Source organism: Chanodichthys erythropterus, chromosome 4 (assembly GCF_024489055.1).
Source record: "Chanodichthys erythropterus isolate Z2021 chromosome 4, ASM2448905v1, whole genome shotgun sequence".
Lineage (NCBI taxonomy): Eukaryota > Metazoa > Chordata > Actinopteri > Cypriniformes > Xenocyprididae > Chanodichthys > Chanodichthys erythropterus.
The window spans coordinates 15,011,848-15,031,913 of record NC_090224.1 but is presented as its reverse complement, the minus strand read 5'-3'; the positions used below and the strand labels follow the sequence as shown (position 1 = coordinate 15,031,913).

The 20,066-nt window shown below is 36.7% G+C and overlaps 1 protein-coding gene across 1 annotated transcript in view; it reads left to right on the top strand.

Annotated features, from left to right (window-relative positions):
- The window catches only part of pex7 (peroxisomal biogenesis factor 7), a 29,986-nt gene that overhangs the window by 8,963 nt on the left and 957 nt on the right, over positions 1 to 20,066 (top strand). Inside the window, exons 6-9 of the mRNA XM_067383173.1 lie at positions 3,853 to 3,959; positions 5,923 to 6,036; positions 10,042 to 10,097; positions 15,451 to 15,550. Of these exons, the coding sequence (XP_067239274.1) occupies positions 3,853 to 3,959; positions 5,923 to 6,036; positions 10,042 to 10,097; positions 15,451 to 15,550 (377 nt within the window). The remainder of the gene's footprint in view (positions 1 to 3,852; positions 3,960 to 5,922; positions 6,037 to 10,041; positions 10,098 to 15,450; positions 15,551 to 20,066) is intronic.

Genomic DNA, 20,066 nt, shown 5'->3' with positions numbered 1-20,066 from the left:
GCTCGGCGGCGGAGACTGGAGAACTTTGCTCGGCGGCGGAGACTGGAGAACTTTGCTCGGCGGCGGAGACTGGAGAACTTGGCTCGGAGGAGACTGGAGAACTTGGCTCGGCGGAGACTGGGGTTGAGGGCCATTTCATCCCCTCAAATACAATTAAAATCCCCACAGGCACTGGAGCTGGCTCTGTGGGGACTGGAGCTGGCTCTGGAGATACTGGAGCTGGCTCTGGAGATACTGGAGCTGGCTCTGGAGATACTGGAGCTGGCTCTGGAGATACTGGAGCTGGCTCTGGAGATACTGGAGCTGGCTCTGGAGATACTGGAGCTGGCTCTGGAGATACTGGAGCGGGCTCTGGAGATCCTGGAGCGGGCTCTGGAGATCCTGGAGCGGGCTCTGGAGATACTGGAGCGGGCTCTGGAGATACTGGAGCGGGCTCTGGAGATACTGGAGCGGGCTCTGGAGATACTGGAGCGGGCTCTGGAGATACTGGAGCGGGCTCTGGAGACATTGGGGCCGCTTTCTTCCTCCTCCTCCGCTTACTGGGCCCAGTAGCGGAATATGGGTCCAGCCTGGGGCAGGCAGGGAGTTCGCTGGAGCGGTATGCGGAGGAAGCCGGAGGTTGACTGACTGGCCCGGCCAACCGTGTTTCTGGATGGACCGGACGACAACACTGATCCTGAACCTCTTCTACTAAGAAATTGGAGCCATTCAACCACAAAATTAAATTGATAGTGTCGCTTAAGGAGAAACAAAAAACAGGTTCATCAAAACGGATAGTGTTGTCGTCCAGTCCATCCAGAAACAGGGAGATTAAACATGCTTCAGGCCAGTCAGACAAGAAAGCAAGCTCAACGAACTCCTCCACATACCTTTCCAGCGAACGACCCACCTGAAGAAGCCCGATGAGCCGATCGCCAGTTGCCAGATGGGAGAGAGGCCTTGGAGGAGCAGGGGCCAGGGAGCTGGTGAAAGTCTCCATACTGTGGAAATCCAAAGTTTTTGGTCCGTTCTTCTGTTATGATATGCTGGTGTAGAGATGAGGCTGATACGGATTTCCACAATGAACATAGAACTTTAATCAAACAAAGGTAAGGAACGCCAACATATACAGTAAACAACATTCAGAACGGACAAGGAGTGAAGGGAGTGAGTGTCATATAAAGGGAGTGCTAACAATAGAGTCCAGGTGCAGGTGATCTGTGATGATGAGGAGCTGACGAGGGAAGTGAGTGCAGGTGAGGAGAACAGGAGGATCATGGGATATGGAGTCCAGGGAAACAAGGGATCTGTAACAACATCAGGCTCTATTTTATATATGTATATATATATATATATATATATATATATATATATATATATATATATATATATATATATATATATATGCAGGAAAATTATTCAGACACTTTGACCTGACCATGTTTTGCTTATATTTTTTTCTGACACAGTTTAACTGTTCTTTTGAACTTTCTATTCATCAAAGAATCCTGAAAAAATTACCCACATATTAAGCAGCACAATTGTTTTCAACATTGATAATAATAAGAAATTTTCTTGAGGAGTAAATCAGCATATTAGAATGATCTCTGAAGGATCATGTGACACTGAAGTCTGTAGTAATGATGCCAAAAATTCAGCTGTGCCATCACAGGAATAAATGACATTTTAAAATATATTAAAATAGAAAACAGTTACTTTAAATTGTAATAATATGTAAATGTGTATGCATACATATTGCTATTGTATCATATGTGTATATAGTAGTTTAAATCTGACAATGTAATGAACAGGGCCTACAAGTGCTTCTGTGCTTTGAAGAGAAAATTTCAGCACCACCCTTATCAGAGATTTCACCTCCTCCCTCTCAATGCAGTGATAGCAAGAGGCTTCTCTGACAGGGATGCCAGTGAAATCATTAATGCAAAACGCTTACATGCCAACAATCTTAGTAAGAGATCTGTTCTGCTATAATTAAAATAGAAGTGCCTAAAGCAGATCACATATCAAAGTTGTTGTCAAACTTGAGTTCACTGAAATATTGACGTAATTAATCTTCCTCAAAACCTTGAATTTTTTTTTTACTTCCATCTACAAGCTACCTCCTACACATTGAGGCCTCATTTTCTGACATTCTCATCAGCTTTTGGAGCTGGAGTGGTAGTGCCTTGTGATTTAAAGATCTTAGCTGAGGATTTAAATAAGATTATCATAATTTTATATATAATGGTGGCTTTTCATATTTTAAGATCAAAGTCTGCATCTGTGACCAGGGTAAAATCATAAAAACAATACATAAAAAGCATTTGAAAGATATTTTTAAAAATAAATGATGTAGGCAACAGGCACAGCAAAGATTTAAATTACAAAAAACAAAAAAAAACAAACTGAAATTTGTTTTAATAATAATCATATCTATAGGGCCCATAGTTTAGATTCTCTGACATTTTTATAAAACCACTTCTCTGTTTAAATCTTCTTAGAGTATTTTAAAGTGTTTATGTGATAGGCTTAATTTATTGTGACTGTGCAGCTCAGGCAGGAACTCCCTGCGGGTCGCACTTCAGAGTGGCTTTTATTTATTCCATCAGTTGCAGATCACCAAATCAATAAGGGTTACAATAGTCATTGGCATAAGCCTCCTGAGATGTAATTAACTAGAGTAGGGCTATTCATTTAAATGGCAATCTATTAGCTCATCAATAAATGCAATGTATTTTGATGACGTTTTAAGGATTGAGACATATTTTTGGATGTATTTACTCCAGACTTGGTTTGTATGCAGAGGGAACAGCTAGTGTGTTGCTATATGAGGTATCATTCATATATGTGCCGCAAAAGATGAGATGGATACCAAAGTTTAATACCTTGCCGGTTTGTTCACAATAGTAATAGAGATGCTTGGCTTAGCATACTTTTAAATGGTCTTAAAGTCACTTTAGACAAATTGTAACCTTTAATCAAAATAATTTCCTCTTCTTCTTGCAGTGACATATTTCTCTTCTCTGATGATGTGTTTACTGGCATAAGGGCGGAACTACCTGACACTCATATGACATCACAGCATTATCTAACCACAACCATCCAAGCAATTCCCTATGTACAAAATCAAGTCCCGCCCTACATTTTTTCTTGTTCAAGAAGCCATTCACTCAGATATACGTCAACATATGGAAGAAATGACTATCTTCGGTTTCATCCCAACTTTAAAGATAAAATATTAATTATTAATGTCTGTGAGCATTCCATATATGCATTAATATGGTTAGTATGTGTTTATAATGCTTACTTAATGTTTTAAGTTTCTGCATGAAATTTAGTTATTAATGGGACATCCTAATTATTCAAAGTGGGACCTGTGGTTTATAGGGATCATATACAAATTTTGTTAGTTCTACATTTATACTTAATCAGCTTTTAAATTCTTGCACCATATAGAGAATCCCCTGGTGAATGAATCTTGAGTCTTTTGCTGTGGTTTGTAGATACTGCTAACATTGCACCTTTTAGTGACTTGTAAAAAGTGAGTGGTTGGACCATTTACTGCTTACTTTAGAATAGAAATGCTGTGCTCCAAGAAGAAGGTCAGATAAAAGGTGTCAAAAAAACGACGAGAAATTCCCTGTAGAAATCAGTGGCCCGTGCAGCGTACAGAAGACTGGCCAGTGAAAGTTCCCTCAGCGCCTTGCCCTGGGTCCATTCATGCTGAGTGCAAGTGGCCCTTGAAATGAATGTCATGGTTCAGAGGATTCTGCTGAGATTGCAAACCGGAAATTTATATGAGAAATTTTGTCGCATTTTAGAAGATTTAAAGGTCTGACGCTTGAGAATTGATGCTCATCTCTGTTGCTATAGGGGACGGGACACTGCGTGTTTGGGATGTGAAAGCGGGATCCTGCAGGCTGGCCATACCTGCACACAGGGCTGAAGCCCTCAGCTGTGATTGGTGCAAATATGACCAGGTGAGCATTTCCTCTATTCAGTTCATTCACTGTCTGTGGACACAAATGGGATTTGAGTTCCATAACACAGTTTATGATACTTTATGTCATGAGTTGGGTATATTTGTAGCAATAGCCAACAATACATTGTATGGGACAAAATGATAAATTTTTCTTTTATGCCAAAAATCTTTAGGATATTAAGTAAAGATCATGTTCCATGAAGAAATTTCCTACTGTAAATATATCAAAAAATTATTTTTGTGAGTGGATATGCATTGCTAAGGACTTCATTTGGACAACGTTTTCTCAATATTTTAATTTTTTTTGCACCCTCAGATTCCAAATAGATATATCTCGGCCAAATATTGTCTAATCCTAACAAACCAGACACCAATGTTATTTATCCAGTTTTCAGATGTATACTTCTCAGCTTCAAAAAATTGACCCTTATGACTGGTTTTGTGGTCCAGGGTCATATATATATTTTAATATAATTGTAGCAAACTGTTTCAGAGCACTTAAGGAAAATAGATATAATGTGATGTTAATATTTAGGCATCTGTTTAGGAATTAGATACAGTGGCATGAAAAAGTATGTGAACCCCTTGCAGAATCTGTGAAAATGAGAATTATTTTAATAAAATAAGAGGAATAATAAAAATGCATGTTATTTTTTGTTTAGTACTGTCCTGAGTAAGATATTTTACATAAAAGATGTTTGCATTTAGTTAACAAGACAAAACAATAGCTGAATTTATTAAAATAACCCCATTCATAAGTATGTGAACCATTGATTCTAAGTACTGTGTGTGGTTACCTGATGGTCCACGACTGTTTTTTTTGTTTTGTGATGGTTGTTCATGAGTCCGTTGTTTATTCTGAGCAGTTAAACTGAGCTCTGCTCTTCAGAAAATTCCTCCAGCTCCTGCACATTCTTCAGTTTTCAAGCATTTTTTGCATATTTGAACCCTTTCCAGCAGTGACTGAATGATTTTGAGATTCATCTTTTCACACTGAGGACAATTGAGGGACTCAAGCTCAACTATTAAAAAAGGTTCAAACATTCACTGATGCTCCAGAAGGAAACACGATGCATTAAGAGCCGGGGGTGAAAACTTTTGAATTCAAATATCAATGTAAATTGTACTTAATTTTTCTGCCGGGAAACATGCAAGTATCTTCTGTTGGTTCCGAAGGGCAGTACTAAATGAGAAACAATGATATTTAAACAAAATAAGAAAAATTGTGACATCTTCATCCTGTTCAAAAGTTTTCACACCCCGACTCTTAATGCATCGTGTTTCAGTCACTGCTGGAAAGGGTTCAAATATGCAAAAATGCTTGAAAACTGAAGAATCTCTAGGAGATGGAGGAATTTTCTGAAGAACAGAGCTAAGTTTAACTGCTCTGGACAAACAAGAGACTCATGAACAACCATCACAAAACATGAAAACAGTTGTGGATCATCAGGTAACCACACACAGTATTGAGAATCAATGGTTCACATACTTATGAATGGGGTTATTTTAATAAATTCAGCTATTGTTTTGTCTTGTGAACTAAATGTAAACATCTTTTATGTAAAATATCTTACTCAGGACAGTACTAAACAAAAAATAACATGCATTTTTTATTATCCCTCTTATTTTATTAAAATAATTCTCATTTTCACAGATTCTGCAAGGCTTCACATACTTTTTCATGCCACTGTATGTTCAAAATGGTATACTGCTATACTATTTCTTGCTATTACTATTTATTTTTTTATTTTATTTTTTGAGGAAATTATCCTACAAATGGCACATTAAACAATATTAGGATTATTTTTAAGTTTTAAAATAATTTAAAGTATTAACAAACTATTGTTCAAAAGTTACAATTTATATTGTCTTTCAATTATTTTTAGAAAAGATCTGAAATGATAGAATTGTGGACAAAACATTTATCTCTGTTATTCCTCTCATTTCTATTCTGTTCTCAGAATGTTCTGGTCACTGGATCCGTGGACTGCAGCCTCCGAGTGTGGGACTTAAGGAACATCCGAAATCCTGTAGCTCAAATGATGGGCCATTCTTACGCCATCCGCAGAGTAAAGGTATTTTTAGTTTGATGGCCTCAATTTCTTCCAGACGAGTGTCTTGAATGTGGTTTCAAGGACCATGCAAACATTGTTTATATAAAGGGGGCCATAGAGTAAAATCACATAACAGTTTGAAATACTCAGCTGGATGAAGGGTGAAGACTCTTACCACATCTGCGTTCAGTGTTTCATTAGTTTGGTCATTGCTTTGACTTAAATTAACTTAACAAGTCTGTTGAACATTAATGAGGCTTGCAGCAGCTTCTGTCTGTGTGAAACTCAAAGCTTATTTCTGTACTGTATGTGACAGCTATGGATTTCCGTATATAAACAGATTATCTTTAGGAATCTGTGTAATTGAGTTGGAGAAAATGCGAGCGCTCGAGTGTCCAAACAGTCAGCAGTTACGTTGATTCAAGAGTTCAGTGCACTTTGCACCTGACCAGTCTGCTGCCAAACCTGTGAACAAAACATACACACATAGTCCTTCCATCTGATTTTTTTTCCACATGAGGAACTTTGTATCTCCAATTGGAGCTGTGGGAATAAAGCCCACTTCAGCTTGGTCAGGGTGAAATCACAAGTTGTTTCAAGTTAATGGTTTTGCTCTCAGCTTTCAGATAATATAGAAATGTGAGAAATAAGGTGCTACGAACACAGTATTATTATTGCACTGGGAATACAGGAGGGCTGTGAAGCATGAGATTGTGTGTTCCTGAATGTAATGATAGCAAATAGCTTTGAAATGAACACTGTTTATTCTTTTTATATGATTATTGTGTCATCTTATACTGTATCAGTGATGAAGAGGTTCATTCATTGTCTTTTGCATTTACTGTTCTGCAGATTATGAAAAACTAGGAAGCGTAGGGTCATGACAATGTTTGTGATGAACCTCTCCAGCTAAGATACTCAGGCAGGAGGAGAGTTAGTCAAAAGAAATGTTTAGATCTCAAAGATCTCGTTTTTAAGTTGATCAAATAATTTTAGCTTGCTAGCAAGTGTAGATTTTGCCTGATCTAGTGGGGAATATCCAATGTCACCATTTCTAGGAAATCACTGACCATTTTATTTTAAATCATAATAAATTCATAATTGCAATAAATTATGTAAATGGATATGTTCACACCTCAAACCAGACTGCTCAGTTCTGCTTTTCTTCTCCATTTTTAATAAGTATTATACATAATAATATTATAAAAAAAAAAAAAACACAAATAACCCAATTCAAAATGTATACCATTGAATCTTTATAATGTGTATAGTTAACTCGATGATTAACGACTGTCTTTTGGGTAGCACTTTATTTTACAGTACGTGTACTTTCCTGGTACATATATAGTAATTATGCTGTACATACAGGTAAAAGAGTGGTAACACAAGGTACTTACCTACATGTATGTACATGGAAACTAATAAGAAACACTGCTGTACTTTCCAATGGTACATACATGGTAATTACATTGTACCTATAGACAGGTTTTGGGTAATAACATGTGCTTACTTACAGTGGTAACTAACAAGACACATTACTGTACTTACTAATGGTATTTACATGGTAATTATGTAGTACTTACAGACAAGTGTGGACACACATAACGGACACTTACTTGCAGTGTGTGCATGTTAACAACAGTACAAAACAGAGGCTTACCAAATAGTGTTTTCTTACTGATGCCATTTTAAAAACGTAATTCTCAATAAATAAAGTAATTGTTTTGCTGCACTATGTATGTACTTTATTTAGGGTTTTATACACTGTTAATGCTAAATTGCTCTCCACAATAGTGCATCTTATTTTGCAGTCCTTACTAGTTAATATGCTTAAGCTTATTATTACAAAGGTTAAAGAGCTGGTAATTCCTATGTAATGTTTATGTACAAGGGTGCACTTTATTTTACAGTCCTATTTCCATGTACTTACTATGAACGTACTAGTGAATATACCAAATAGTTAATGTGTAAGTTACACCTGTGGCCGGTTGCATAAACTTGGGCTTTAAGTTAAGACTGTGACTTAAGATCTAGCTCTTAGTTAGGGCTAATCAGTCTTACTTTTCTGATTAGACTGATCTACCTTTTTATGTAACTGACTTTACAAAGTTAGTACCAGTCTTGAAGAAAATAATAGATGACTTTAGTTTTAAGACTAGTCTAAGCAGTTTATGCAACTGACCACTGGTAAGAGCTGGTAATTCATATGTAATGATTATGTACAAGGATGCACTTTATTTTACAGTCCTATTTCCATGTACTTACTATGAATGTACTAGTGAATATGCCAGTTAGTTAATGTGTAAGTTATACATTACTTAGGTTAGGGGGGGGGTCCTGTTATTACCCACAATTGTCAGTAAGTACTACGTAGTTACCATGTACATACTGTTAGTAAGTACAGTAATGTGTCTATTAGTTACCATATACGGACACTATAAGTAAGCACCTGTTATGACCCAACACTTGTCTATAGGTACAAAGTAATTACCATGTATGTACCATTGGAAAGTACAGCAGTGTTTCTTATTAGTTTCCATGTACATACATGTCAGGTAAGTACCTTGTGTTACCACTCTTTTACCTGTACGTACAGCATAATTACTACATATGTACCAGGAAAGTACACGTACTGTAAAATAAAGTGCTACCTAATGGTTTGTATTTTAAAAAACATTTATCACGTCATTATGTGTAGTGAGTTGCGGAACATTAAGGAGCATCGACGCTCCCTGGTTTTCACTGTGCATTGTGGGACTTTTTAGAGAGGGAACGTTTCAGTGCACTGGTAGGATTTTGTGATTGAGAGAGACCTTAAAGGGTTAGTTCTAGGGCTGCACGATTAATCGCATGTGTTTGTCATGCGTGTCTCATCAGTAAAGCCGGTTCTGTGATTAGCGGTAAATGTCCATCACCTGCTTTCAAATGGAGCGTCACTTAATATACAGAGCCGTAGTTCGCGGACAAGCTACGCAATATTGTGTTCATAATCGAAGGCGATTCATGTGCGATTATGAACGCGATATTGTGTAGCTTGTCTGCGAACTACGGCTCTGTATATTAAGTGACGCTCCATTTGAAAGCAGGTGATGGACATTTACCGCTAATCACAGAACCGGCTTTACCGATGAGACACGCATGACATTCTCATGCGATTAATCGTGCAGCCCTAGTTAGTTCACTCAAAAATGAAAATAATGTCATTTATTACTCACCCGTAAGGCCTTTATTCATCTTCAGAACACAAATTAAAATATTTTTGATTAAAACCTTCGGAGCTTTGTGAATCAAATCAGTGACTCAGAGCGCCAAAGTCACATGATTTCAGCAGTTTAGCCGTTTGATAGGAGATCTGAGTCACTGATTCAATTCGCAAAGCTCTGAAGTTTTGAAATTGCCCATCACTATATTGTTGAAAAGTCGTTATTATCAAAAATATTCTTGTCGCATTTCAATATCACGGTAGAAATACTGAACTTATATGAACTGTTTTAAATATGTTTTTAGTACCTTTACGGATCTTGAGAGAGGAAATGTCATTGCTTTGAATGCAGGCCTCAATGAGCCATCGGATTTAATAAAAAATATCTTAATTTGTGTTCCGAAGATGAATGAAGGTCTTATGGGTGTGAAACCACATTATTTTCATTTTTGGGTGAACTAACCCTTTAAAATGGCCGAATCCCTGATCATTGCCCTGACTTCTGAGCAAGGGAGCTGATTGAGATACACCGTAAGAATGAAAACTAAACAAGTCAGAGACTAAACATGATTGTGACACTTACTGCATACTCTGAAAACAGAACAAATAGTATAGCAGAAATTTAAACATTGTTTTTTGCTGTTTATACTATCTATCAAATGATGAAAGGGTTTGGTCCACATTCAGCTGTGGTATTAATACAGCATATGCAAAGTCACATTTTAATGCAGTGTCTATTGATAAAGATATCAGCATGTACATCAATTGATTTTTTCAGCAGCCACTGTATATTAATTCTGCTTTCATTTGTTTGTCACTTTTAGTTCTGCCCATTTTACAAGACCGTCCTCGCGTCCTGCTCGTATGATTTCACAGTCAGGTAAGCAAAAAGTTTGATTACAGATGCATCTGTTCTGTTCTTCTGATTATCAACACAACAGCATGTTTGCAATCATGCTATTTCTTATATACAGTTCTACAACAAGGCAGTTAACACACAATTGTCCAAGCAAATTAGAGGACTGGAACTAACTGTTCTATGATGGGATGAATTCAATTTTCATCAATGAGTCAAACAATGAGTCAATTTTGAGCTATGTTATTGTTCTCTCTCTTTCCTGTGGGAGTTTCCTTCCTTTAAACAGAGAAATGATATCCGCTTGCAGTCTTACACTGAGCACTTCCTTCAAAAATACAGTAAGGCTTCTAAAGAACCTTTACAAATTTTTCCCTGAACTATCCAAATCTACTCATCCATGTTGAGGTGATCTTTCCTAGTGCACTTTGGATGAATGGCAGTCTGCATTGCTTGCAGAAGAACTGATGCCTTTGCCATCAAACGGGGTTGTAAAAGCCATTGATCTCATTTCAGGGTAGACTGTTTTATTCCCTTTTGCAGTGGGCTCATTCTGTTAGTGCATGGTTGTATTTTTATTGAGCGTGGAGATCATTTTTGCATAGGGAGAATGATCTTTAATAGGGCCGTCAAGGACGTATCAGCAGAAATCACTGTAGTATAGCAAAAGCCAATTTTGGCTTTATTATTTCCAAGCTTGCTAGCTGCCTAGTTGCTGTAATTGGATTAAGGAACCACAAATTAGTTTTATACAAATATACCCTCGGAGTCTTAATAACCTTTAATTGTGATTTAAGTCTGATAGATATGTTTAGGCCTTTGAAGAACATACTAATTATACTATAGTTAACAGAAGTCTGACATTGCATTTCAGAATTAGCATGACTTTATGCTACTGCCAGACATCTAGTAATGTTCCAAGTTCAATGAAGCTCTACCACATAATTTGTATAATTTAGATAACACTTTGTATATAAAAATTAAGTGCTTTAACAAAAATACCGGTACACATTTCTGTTTTTTATACTAAAGGACATGTGACTGTGGTAAATGACAGCGTGATTGTCAATAAAGCTTAACTTGTATTGAACCTGGAACATTCCATTCCTTAGTTAGTCTGTTCTGTTGTGAGCCCCATAATTGATAAAGGGATGGATGGTCATTGTCTTTACAAAGTGACAGCTGATCTTTACCTTGGCTGTTGGAGAAAGATTACACAGAGTACTTTATCTGTGTTGACAAGCTTTTAAAATGAGAATTGACTTGCACATTGAGCAGTGGTCTTATTAGAGGCGAGTTTGATTTTCCTTCCAATGATGCTAGTCAGCTTATTGTTTAAACATTGTTTATCTAAGCCGGGAGGCTAAATGTGCCGGACAATCAGTAAATAAACACTGCGAATTAGTGTAGTACAATAATCCAAACCTTTATATACAACCCAGATCCCTATAAAAACAAGAAAAAAAACATGTATTAAATTATTCATGCATCCAAAAAGCTAATATAATGGTAATGAATGTATGTGGTGGGGAGAGTCTGAGACCACTAGTAAAAATGCTATATATGCATTTCATTTGTATTTAATTTGATACTTCTTTTTTTTTTTTTTTCATTTAAAATTTTTATTTTAAGTATTACAATCTGAGTGAAAATTTTAATGCTAAAATTCAATTAGCATATATATATATATATATATATATATATATATATATGGACATGCTTTTGCCTTCAGAACTTCCTTAATTCTTCGTGGCATAGATTCAACAAGGTGCTGGAAACATTCCTCAGAGATTTTGGTCTGCATCACACATTTGCTGCAGATTTGTCAGCTGCACATGATGTGAATCTCACGTTCCAAAGCTGCTCTGTTGATTGAGATCTGGTGACTGTAAAGGCCGTTTGAGTGTAGTGAACTCATGCTCATGTTCATGTTCAAGAAAGAGATGATTTGAGCTTTGAGACATAGTGTGATATTCTGCTGTAAGCCATCAGAAGATGGGAACTCTGGGATGGACATGGTCAGCAAAAATACTCAGGGAGGCTGTGGCATTTAAACAATACTAAATTGGTACTAAGGGGCCCAAAGTGTGCCAAGAAAATATCTCCCCACACCATTACACCACCAGCAGCGTGAACCATTGACACACGTCAAGATGGATCCATGCTTTCATGTTGTTTATGCCAAATTCTGACCCTACCATCTGAATATTGAACGTTTTTTTAATCTCTTATTTAGGGCTGCGCGATTAATCGCATGAGATTGTCATGCGTGTCTCATCAGTAAAGCCGGTTCTGTGATTAGCGGTAAATGTCCATCACCTGCTTTCAAATGGAGCGGCGCTTAATATACAGAGCCGTAGTTTACGGACAAGCTACACAATATCGTGTTCATAATCGCAGATGAATCGCCTTCGATTATGAACACGATATTGCGTAGCTTGTCCGCGAACTACGGCTCTGTATATTAAGTGCCGCTCCATTTGAAAGCAGGTGATGGACATTTACCGCTAATCACAGAACCGGCTTTACTGATGAAACACGCATGACATTCTCATGCGATTAATCGTGCAGCCCTACTCTTATTGTCCAATTTTGGTGAGCCTGTGTGAATTGTAGCCTGTTCTTAGCTGACATGTGTCTCGTGTTTTTAAAGCAAGAAGCCCATCTTGCGATGACTACCAATGGGAGTGAAGTCAGTGGAGAACAATTTATATACAATTTATATATTTGTTGTAAAAATTGAATGACATCTCATTTTCAACCTGCAATACATCTTATTTATGATAAGATTTTCTATAAAATCGCAGTCGGTGTGAATGGCCCTATACGAATTGCACAAGGAGCTATATTACTGTACCTTAGTAACTTTAGAAAATCCATATGATATTTGTTCAACTTTTAGTTTGTTGTCATTCTCTCAGTTCATTTAGCATAAATTATAGTTAATTTGCTTTAGAACAGGTATTTGTGGTTTTGCTTTCATAGAAATCAATTCTATTGATCACAGGAAATATGCTATTTGAATGACAGGCGCTCGTACTTGACCAAGGTGTCATTTAATTAGTTTTACATTCAGAGTAAACTGTCATAATGCTGAGGTAATTACTAGAAATTATTTCCACAGGATCAACGTGAATCTTTTTTGTTCCCTTGCAGTTAAGAGAAAAGGGTGTTTATTTAAATACAAAGCCTTTTTGAAGGGTTTGTGTTCAAAAGAACATGTGAGCCACCTGCTGCCACACACACACACACACACACTTAGCTGTTTACTTAACCCAGTCTACGCAGTCACTCTTTTAGATCTGTCAGGTCTCGTTTACAGGAGATAAGGTGTCCTCTTTCATTCATAACAGCTGGCTTTTCTGAGTTGCTATGACGGCACATACAAATATGGGGTACTGTACAGAAGGAAAATTGTCTTTCTGTGTGTTATTTAACAACTAATTAAGCTGGGATATTGATTTCGCTGTATTGTTCTCTGCTTTCACTCAGATGCGCTTTTTTCAGTTTGTTTAGATTGATGCATTGCTTTAAATGACGTATGGCAGATAACAATGTTCTGAATCTGAATATCAAAATACACGCCTTCACAAAATGTGAACTGCACATATCAGGTGTAGTCTGGTGTTGACAGTGAATTTCTCTCAGTATGTGTAATCTCAAAAAACATTTGTCACAATATTGTACTCTTACTGATTTTAATTTAGTTGCATTTGATTTTGTTGTCTTAATTGCAGGGCTGCAAAATTCTGGATAAATTGAGAATCGTGATTTTTTTTGTTTAAAAAAAGAAAAACTAAAATAGAGAAAATGAAACAAAATAACTTGAATTACTAGAGATTGTGACAAAATATTAATTGCTGCAGTCTATATAAAAATATTTAATTAATTTAAATTCATTTTTTTAAATCGGTTTGAATGAACAATTCAATGACTCACTTGTTTCATTACTGGATGAATCAGCATTTTTGAACAAATCTCTTGAATGAATGATTCAGTGACCACAGTGACTACCTACTGGCGTAACAATGTAATCGATACAATCTATATTTGAAGCATCAAGTTACTTTCAAAAGGTGATTTACTCTACACTGATCGCTACCATAGACATCAGTGTTTATATTCAAAACTTTTATCATACTTTGTTTGAAAAGTCTGTTTGTGAAGCTATTTCATTCCTGACAACTTAAAGCAGCGCCAGCGCAGATTTGGATGTTCGGTGATCATATTCTCAAAGGTTTAATAATTAGCTGAATTGTTTAGGAATAAGATTGTATAGGTAGTGTTGGGAAAGTTACTTTTAAAAGTAATGCATTACAATATTGCGTTACTCTCTAAAAAAGTATCTAATTGTATTTACTTAGTTACTTTTTTTGGAAAGTAATGCATTACATTACTTTTGTATTACTTTTTCTCATCTGGGCTGGACTGTTTGTCTGTTTTTATAACAACAAAAAAGTTCTATTTTTTGGCAAATGTAAAGGCCCTTTCATGCCAAAAGTGAAATAAATCAGCCTGAAGGAAATGCAAATTCACACCTGTACAGTAGAGGGTGCAGTTCAAACAAACAAGCCTTTCAGCTGTGCTGCCATTCTGGAACACAGAAGAAAAGGATGCAGGAGAAGTAAATGAGTAAATGTAGTCTAGAACTAGTCATCATGTTTACATAGCGCACACAACGCCTCTTCACTTATTCCCAATTTCTATTTACATGGGGATAAGAGAGATGTCATTCAATAAATTGGAAAACAAAATAACTTGAATTAATTGTTTGAAAAAGTATCTCAGATATTTTGTAAATTTAAAAATAACACACTACTTTACTCCTTACTTGAAAAAAAATCTGATTTCGTCATGTTACCTTTAATATACATTACCCCCATCAAGAATCGATATTGCAATTTTTTAACGATTAATCGTGCAGCTCTGTGTAGTTTTATTTGGTCAACTGCATTTCTCTGCACTGATTGTGGGTGAAATCCTTGTAATTTGGCACAAGTTACATTGTGGCTTTGTGGAAGAGTGAAGTTTTGGCACTTTTAGTGCCCTCTGAACCTTTAACATGCGTGATGCCTCATTGGTGATTTATATCAGCATCTGTCTAAAGATGTCCACACCCTGAGCAGCTTTCGTCCCACTGTGCTTATAAATAATATCTTTCACTTTTTCTCTATGGCAATGTTAGTATTAATGCCTGCCTAATGTTTTTCTTTAGACAGGGAGGTTTTTTCAGAGGTGATTTAATTACATTTGCTGAATGGATCAGTCGGGGCCTGGTGAGCCAGGGCTGCGTCAGGGCTTTGAGCCTCTGCCCTGTCAGAAAAGACAAACAGCCATTCAATTAGCATGATTGCCTTCTGCTGCTCTGCGTCCACAGATTCTGGGACTACTCCAAGAGCCAGCCGCTGCTGGAGACTCTGGAGCACCACTCAGAGTTTGTGTGTGGCCTGGATTTCAACCTGCACATCCCGAACCAGGTAAACTCACCAAAACACACTACTGTGGGCAACACTTATTGACTTCAGTAAGCTGAACTTGAAGATTTAAAAATGTGGCCTAGTGTTTAGTGCATGTGTGCATATTGGATAGTGCTCATATACTGTAGGCAACATGGGTTCAAATCCAGTTTAGCTCCCATTTCCTTTCTGCCTAATCCTGACATATCCTCCCATTCTCTTCTTACAGTGGCAAAAATTAAATTAATATTAGGACAAAGAAGACTCCAAGCAACCTTGGACTGTTAGCCTTAGTAGTCCAAATATGGCACATTGTAATTGTAGCAAAAAATTGTCTAAAAAATGTATATAAAAAAAAAAAAAAAATGCCATGTGCATTTTAAGTGATCAAAATTATTTAAAAACTTTGATTTAAAGAATTTGTTTGTCATCACATATATTACAATGATCTATTAAAAATTTTAAATATATGTAAATATTGCTGATTATTAACAAATTATGTTATATTGGTAAATATAAATGAAAGTGATATATAATTTATCCTAGTGTTCATTTAGTTGTTTTGACTAATTATTTTTATTTTATTTTATGTTTTATTTCATTTTTTTTTTATTATTTAAACTTTTTTTTTTATCTATTTGAATCTCCAGTAAGTGTTTGTTCTAATCAAATAATTTTTAGCCATTTCAGAGCAAATACATAAATATAATTTATATATTAAATATTGCCAAAAGGCTGAACAATATTGAGATATTTTATGCAATATCATACAGTCTTACTTTCTGTGATCTTTTGTGACAAAAAAAGTATGTTTAAGATATTAAATTAGAAGAGTTATCTTAAATTGTAATAATATTTTACAATATTATTGTTTTTTCTGCATTTTTAGCCATTTCAGAGCAAATACAAAAATATGTTAAATAACAAATATTTCCAAAAGGCTGAACAATATTGAGATATTTTTAGGCCATTTCATACAGTCTTACTTTCTGTGATATTTGTTTTCTTTTTTTGTTTTTTTGCAAAAGCTACAACTGAATGACATCTGTTCTGATGGACCAGTAATTGAGAAACTTAAATCAATATTTCCATGACTCCATCTGCAGCTATCACTTTTTATTAACCCTCACTGTACGGGCTTTTCTGTTAACCTCACTTCACCTGAGATGCCTGTCTGTTGTGGAAAACAATCATCGACGGAAAGGTGGCATGCTTTGTTCGTAGGGCGTGTACATGGAATCGGTCACGTACAGTAACAGAGCACTCAGCTCATTGAGATGTGGGCCGCAGTCCTCAGGGGAGCTGGTCCTGTCTGACGCCAGCACTCACAGTGATGAATAAAAGTCAGAGCAGTCAATGAGCCTTCGCTGAGCTGACACGAGACATCTGCAGCAAACCCCTCCTCAGCTCCACTGTGCCACGACCATGTTGTGGTCATAATTATTGGCACCCTTGATGAATATGATCAAAGATGACTGTAAAAATAAATCTGCAATGTTTATCCTTTTGATCTTTAATTCATAAAATTAGCAAAAATCTAACCTTTTTTTGAAGGAAAAGAATGGGAGGAAATGGGGGGGGTGTCACATTATGAAATGTTTTCTCCAAAACACGTTGGCCACAATTATTGGCACCCCTAGATTTTTTTATGAGTAAAATATCTCTGAAGTATAATCCCATTCATATTTACATTTTTTAGCACACCAAGGGTGATCATGACCATGACTTCCTGTTCCACAGGAGTATAAACATGAGGAAACACAACCACAGGCCAAATTCCTGTAATCATTCAACATAATGAGGAAAACCAAAGAATATAGTTCTGATGTGCAGCAAAAGATTTTTGAGCTACACAAAATAGAAAGTGGCTGTAAGAAAATAGCTAAAGCATTGAAAATCCCCATTTCCACCATCAGGACAATAATTGAGAAGTTCCAATCAACTAAAAATGTTACAAATCTGCCTGGAAAAGGACGTGTGTCTAAATTGTCCTAATGCACGGTGAAGAGGAAAGTTTGAGTGGACAAAGACTCTACAAAGATCACAGCTGGAGAATTGCAGCGATTAGCTGAGTCTCGAGTCTCAGAAAACTTAAAAAAAAATAAAATTATCAAACAGCACCTACATCTCCACAAGTTGTTTGAGAGGTTTTCAAGAAAAATCCTCTGCTTTCATCCAGAAACAATCTCCAGCATATTCAGTTGTCAGACACGACTGGAACTTCAAAAGGGACCGGCTTCTGTGGTAAGATGAAACTAAAAAAAGAGCTTTTTAGCAGCAAACCCACCAGATGGGTTTGGTGCACACATGGATAAAAATTACCCCATACCCACGGTTAAATATACTGCTGGATCTTTAATGTTGTGGGCCTATTTTTCTGCTGGAGGTCCTGGACATCTTGTTCAGATACATGGTATCATGGATTCTATCAAATATCAACAGATAAAAAAATCAAAACCTAACCACTTCTGCTAGAAATCCAATAATGGGCCATGGTTGGATCTTCCATCAGGACAATGATTCAAAACAAACATCAAAACCAACACAAAAATGTGTCAAAATGAAGCACAAAATGAAGTTTCTGCCATGGCCGTCCCAGTCCCCTGACCTGAACCCTAAAGAAAATGAAGTTATTTACATTGTTTTCAGGGTTTAATGGATCCATTCAACTTTTTTAAGTCTTTACCATTACCTTCACATCTCATTTTGGTAATGTAGAGTTTTCTGTCAATCAGAATTCAAATTTGGGAAGCTTTTAAGCTCACTTAGATGTCTTGACCATTTCCAAGTATTTTGTGAGTCTCTTACAAGACATGATGTGTCTCGTATAGTAAAAGTGCGCAACCAGAAAAATCATAAAAAATGGACTGCAGTGTATCAGAGCCAAAATGCAGGATTGGAAAATTATGTATGTATGGATTCTCTCTTATTGTTAGTTCCGCATGGGGCGTAAGTGCAGCTGTTGGCAGGCTGCAGGTGGTGTGGGTTGTTCCTGCAAAGCGAGGGCAAGAACTGTGAAGTGCTTTTTTTACCGCAGTCTCCCTGTTCTCTGCCAACCGTACACACATACACACCTTGTGCTGCGTGTACTCGCTGTCAAGGCCAATATTTAAACCCACCACTCGCCTTGAGCCATTGTTAAATACTCACGCATACACATTTTTAACACGACCAGTGTCATTTACTGGCTAAGTTATATATTAGCCTATCAGTAATTATGCACATAGTTGGACTTAAAAACACACATTCCTAATGGAAATTCGCTTTCTTTAAACCTTACTTTATTCATATCAGTTTGATCGATCACCTCCGCTCAGATTTGCTCTCCGCACTGAACATCTGTACAGTTATCATGCCTTTGAACCAATTTAAGCCTTCAAATGCAATAATTATACTGTAACCGGTTCTTGAGAAAAAGCCCAGCTCCACCTTCATCTACACCCACAGCAGGTGATACATCATACCTTTTCTCCATTTGACAAGGAGCTAGAATGTTTCTGTCAAAGAGGACATGTATTTTGTGCTCAGATATTGTTCTTCAGATGAGAAAAGCGGAGCTCCGGATCACATTCTTGCTCTCTTGCCTCCAGTTATATTGAACGTTGTGTTATCAGCTGACCACCCGTTCACTCCTCGCGCCTGCTTCGCCTCACTCTCTGCATCTGTTTTTTCTGCACTGTTGCCCGCTCTGTCTGGCACTCAGTCTCTGTTGTGCATTTTGCAGTCAAGTAATTAATGAAGGACTTTTCTCCCTCAATGGGTGAGTCACAGGCTTTCTGCTGGAGCGCTCAGGAGAAATGAGATATGGAGAAAAGGACTGCAATATAGGGAGATTTGCTTTGCCCACCCTATATCACTTTCATATTGTCTTTTCATATTGTCTTTCATATATATATATAAAACTGCCATATATAGGTATTTTTAACATTATCTCATAATACCTGCTGCCACTTTAACATCTGACACACAGATCCATTATACTGTTACAAATGCGTTTTCTTTCTCAAATGTTTAAAACATAACTGACTGTGTTTACCTCAATACTCACAAACACCAGCATTTTGACAATATTTTGTGTATTTGACTGTTTAAGTGAAATAAGCAGTGAAAAATGACTCAATTTAGTACTAAAGCGACTTTATGTGCGAGCACTGTGGGCACAAAATATGCGAGAATGAGTAAAATTGTGCACAATATGTGCAATTCCACGTCAAAATTCAAGCCCTGTAACAACAATATTCATCCAGAGCAAATGAAACGAGTGAGTGAGGGGAGGCGGGTTTGTGTATCAACTTGCTGTCGGAGAGATGAGAGAGTGAGAACGTTTAGCTGGTATTGTGAATCTATTCTGTGGAAAATGAGTATTGGAAGTGTATCAGAAATTTCAGTATTGATATGTATAAAAAAAATTTTTTTACAGCACTAAGTTGCGCTTAGTTTATTATTTCACATGCCTTTTTAAAAGACTAAATGTATATATTATATATAAAATTCAACCTATGAAAGTGGCTAGTAGGAGTAGCTAACTTGCGTTACA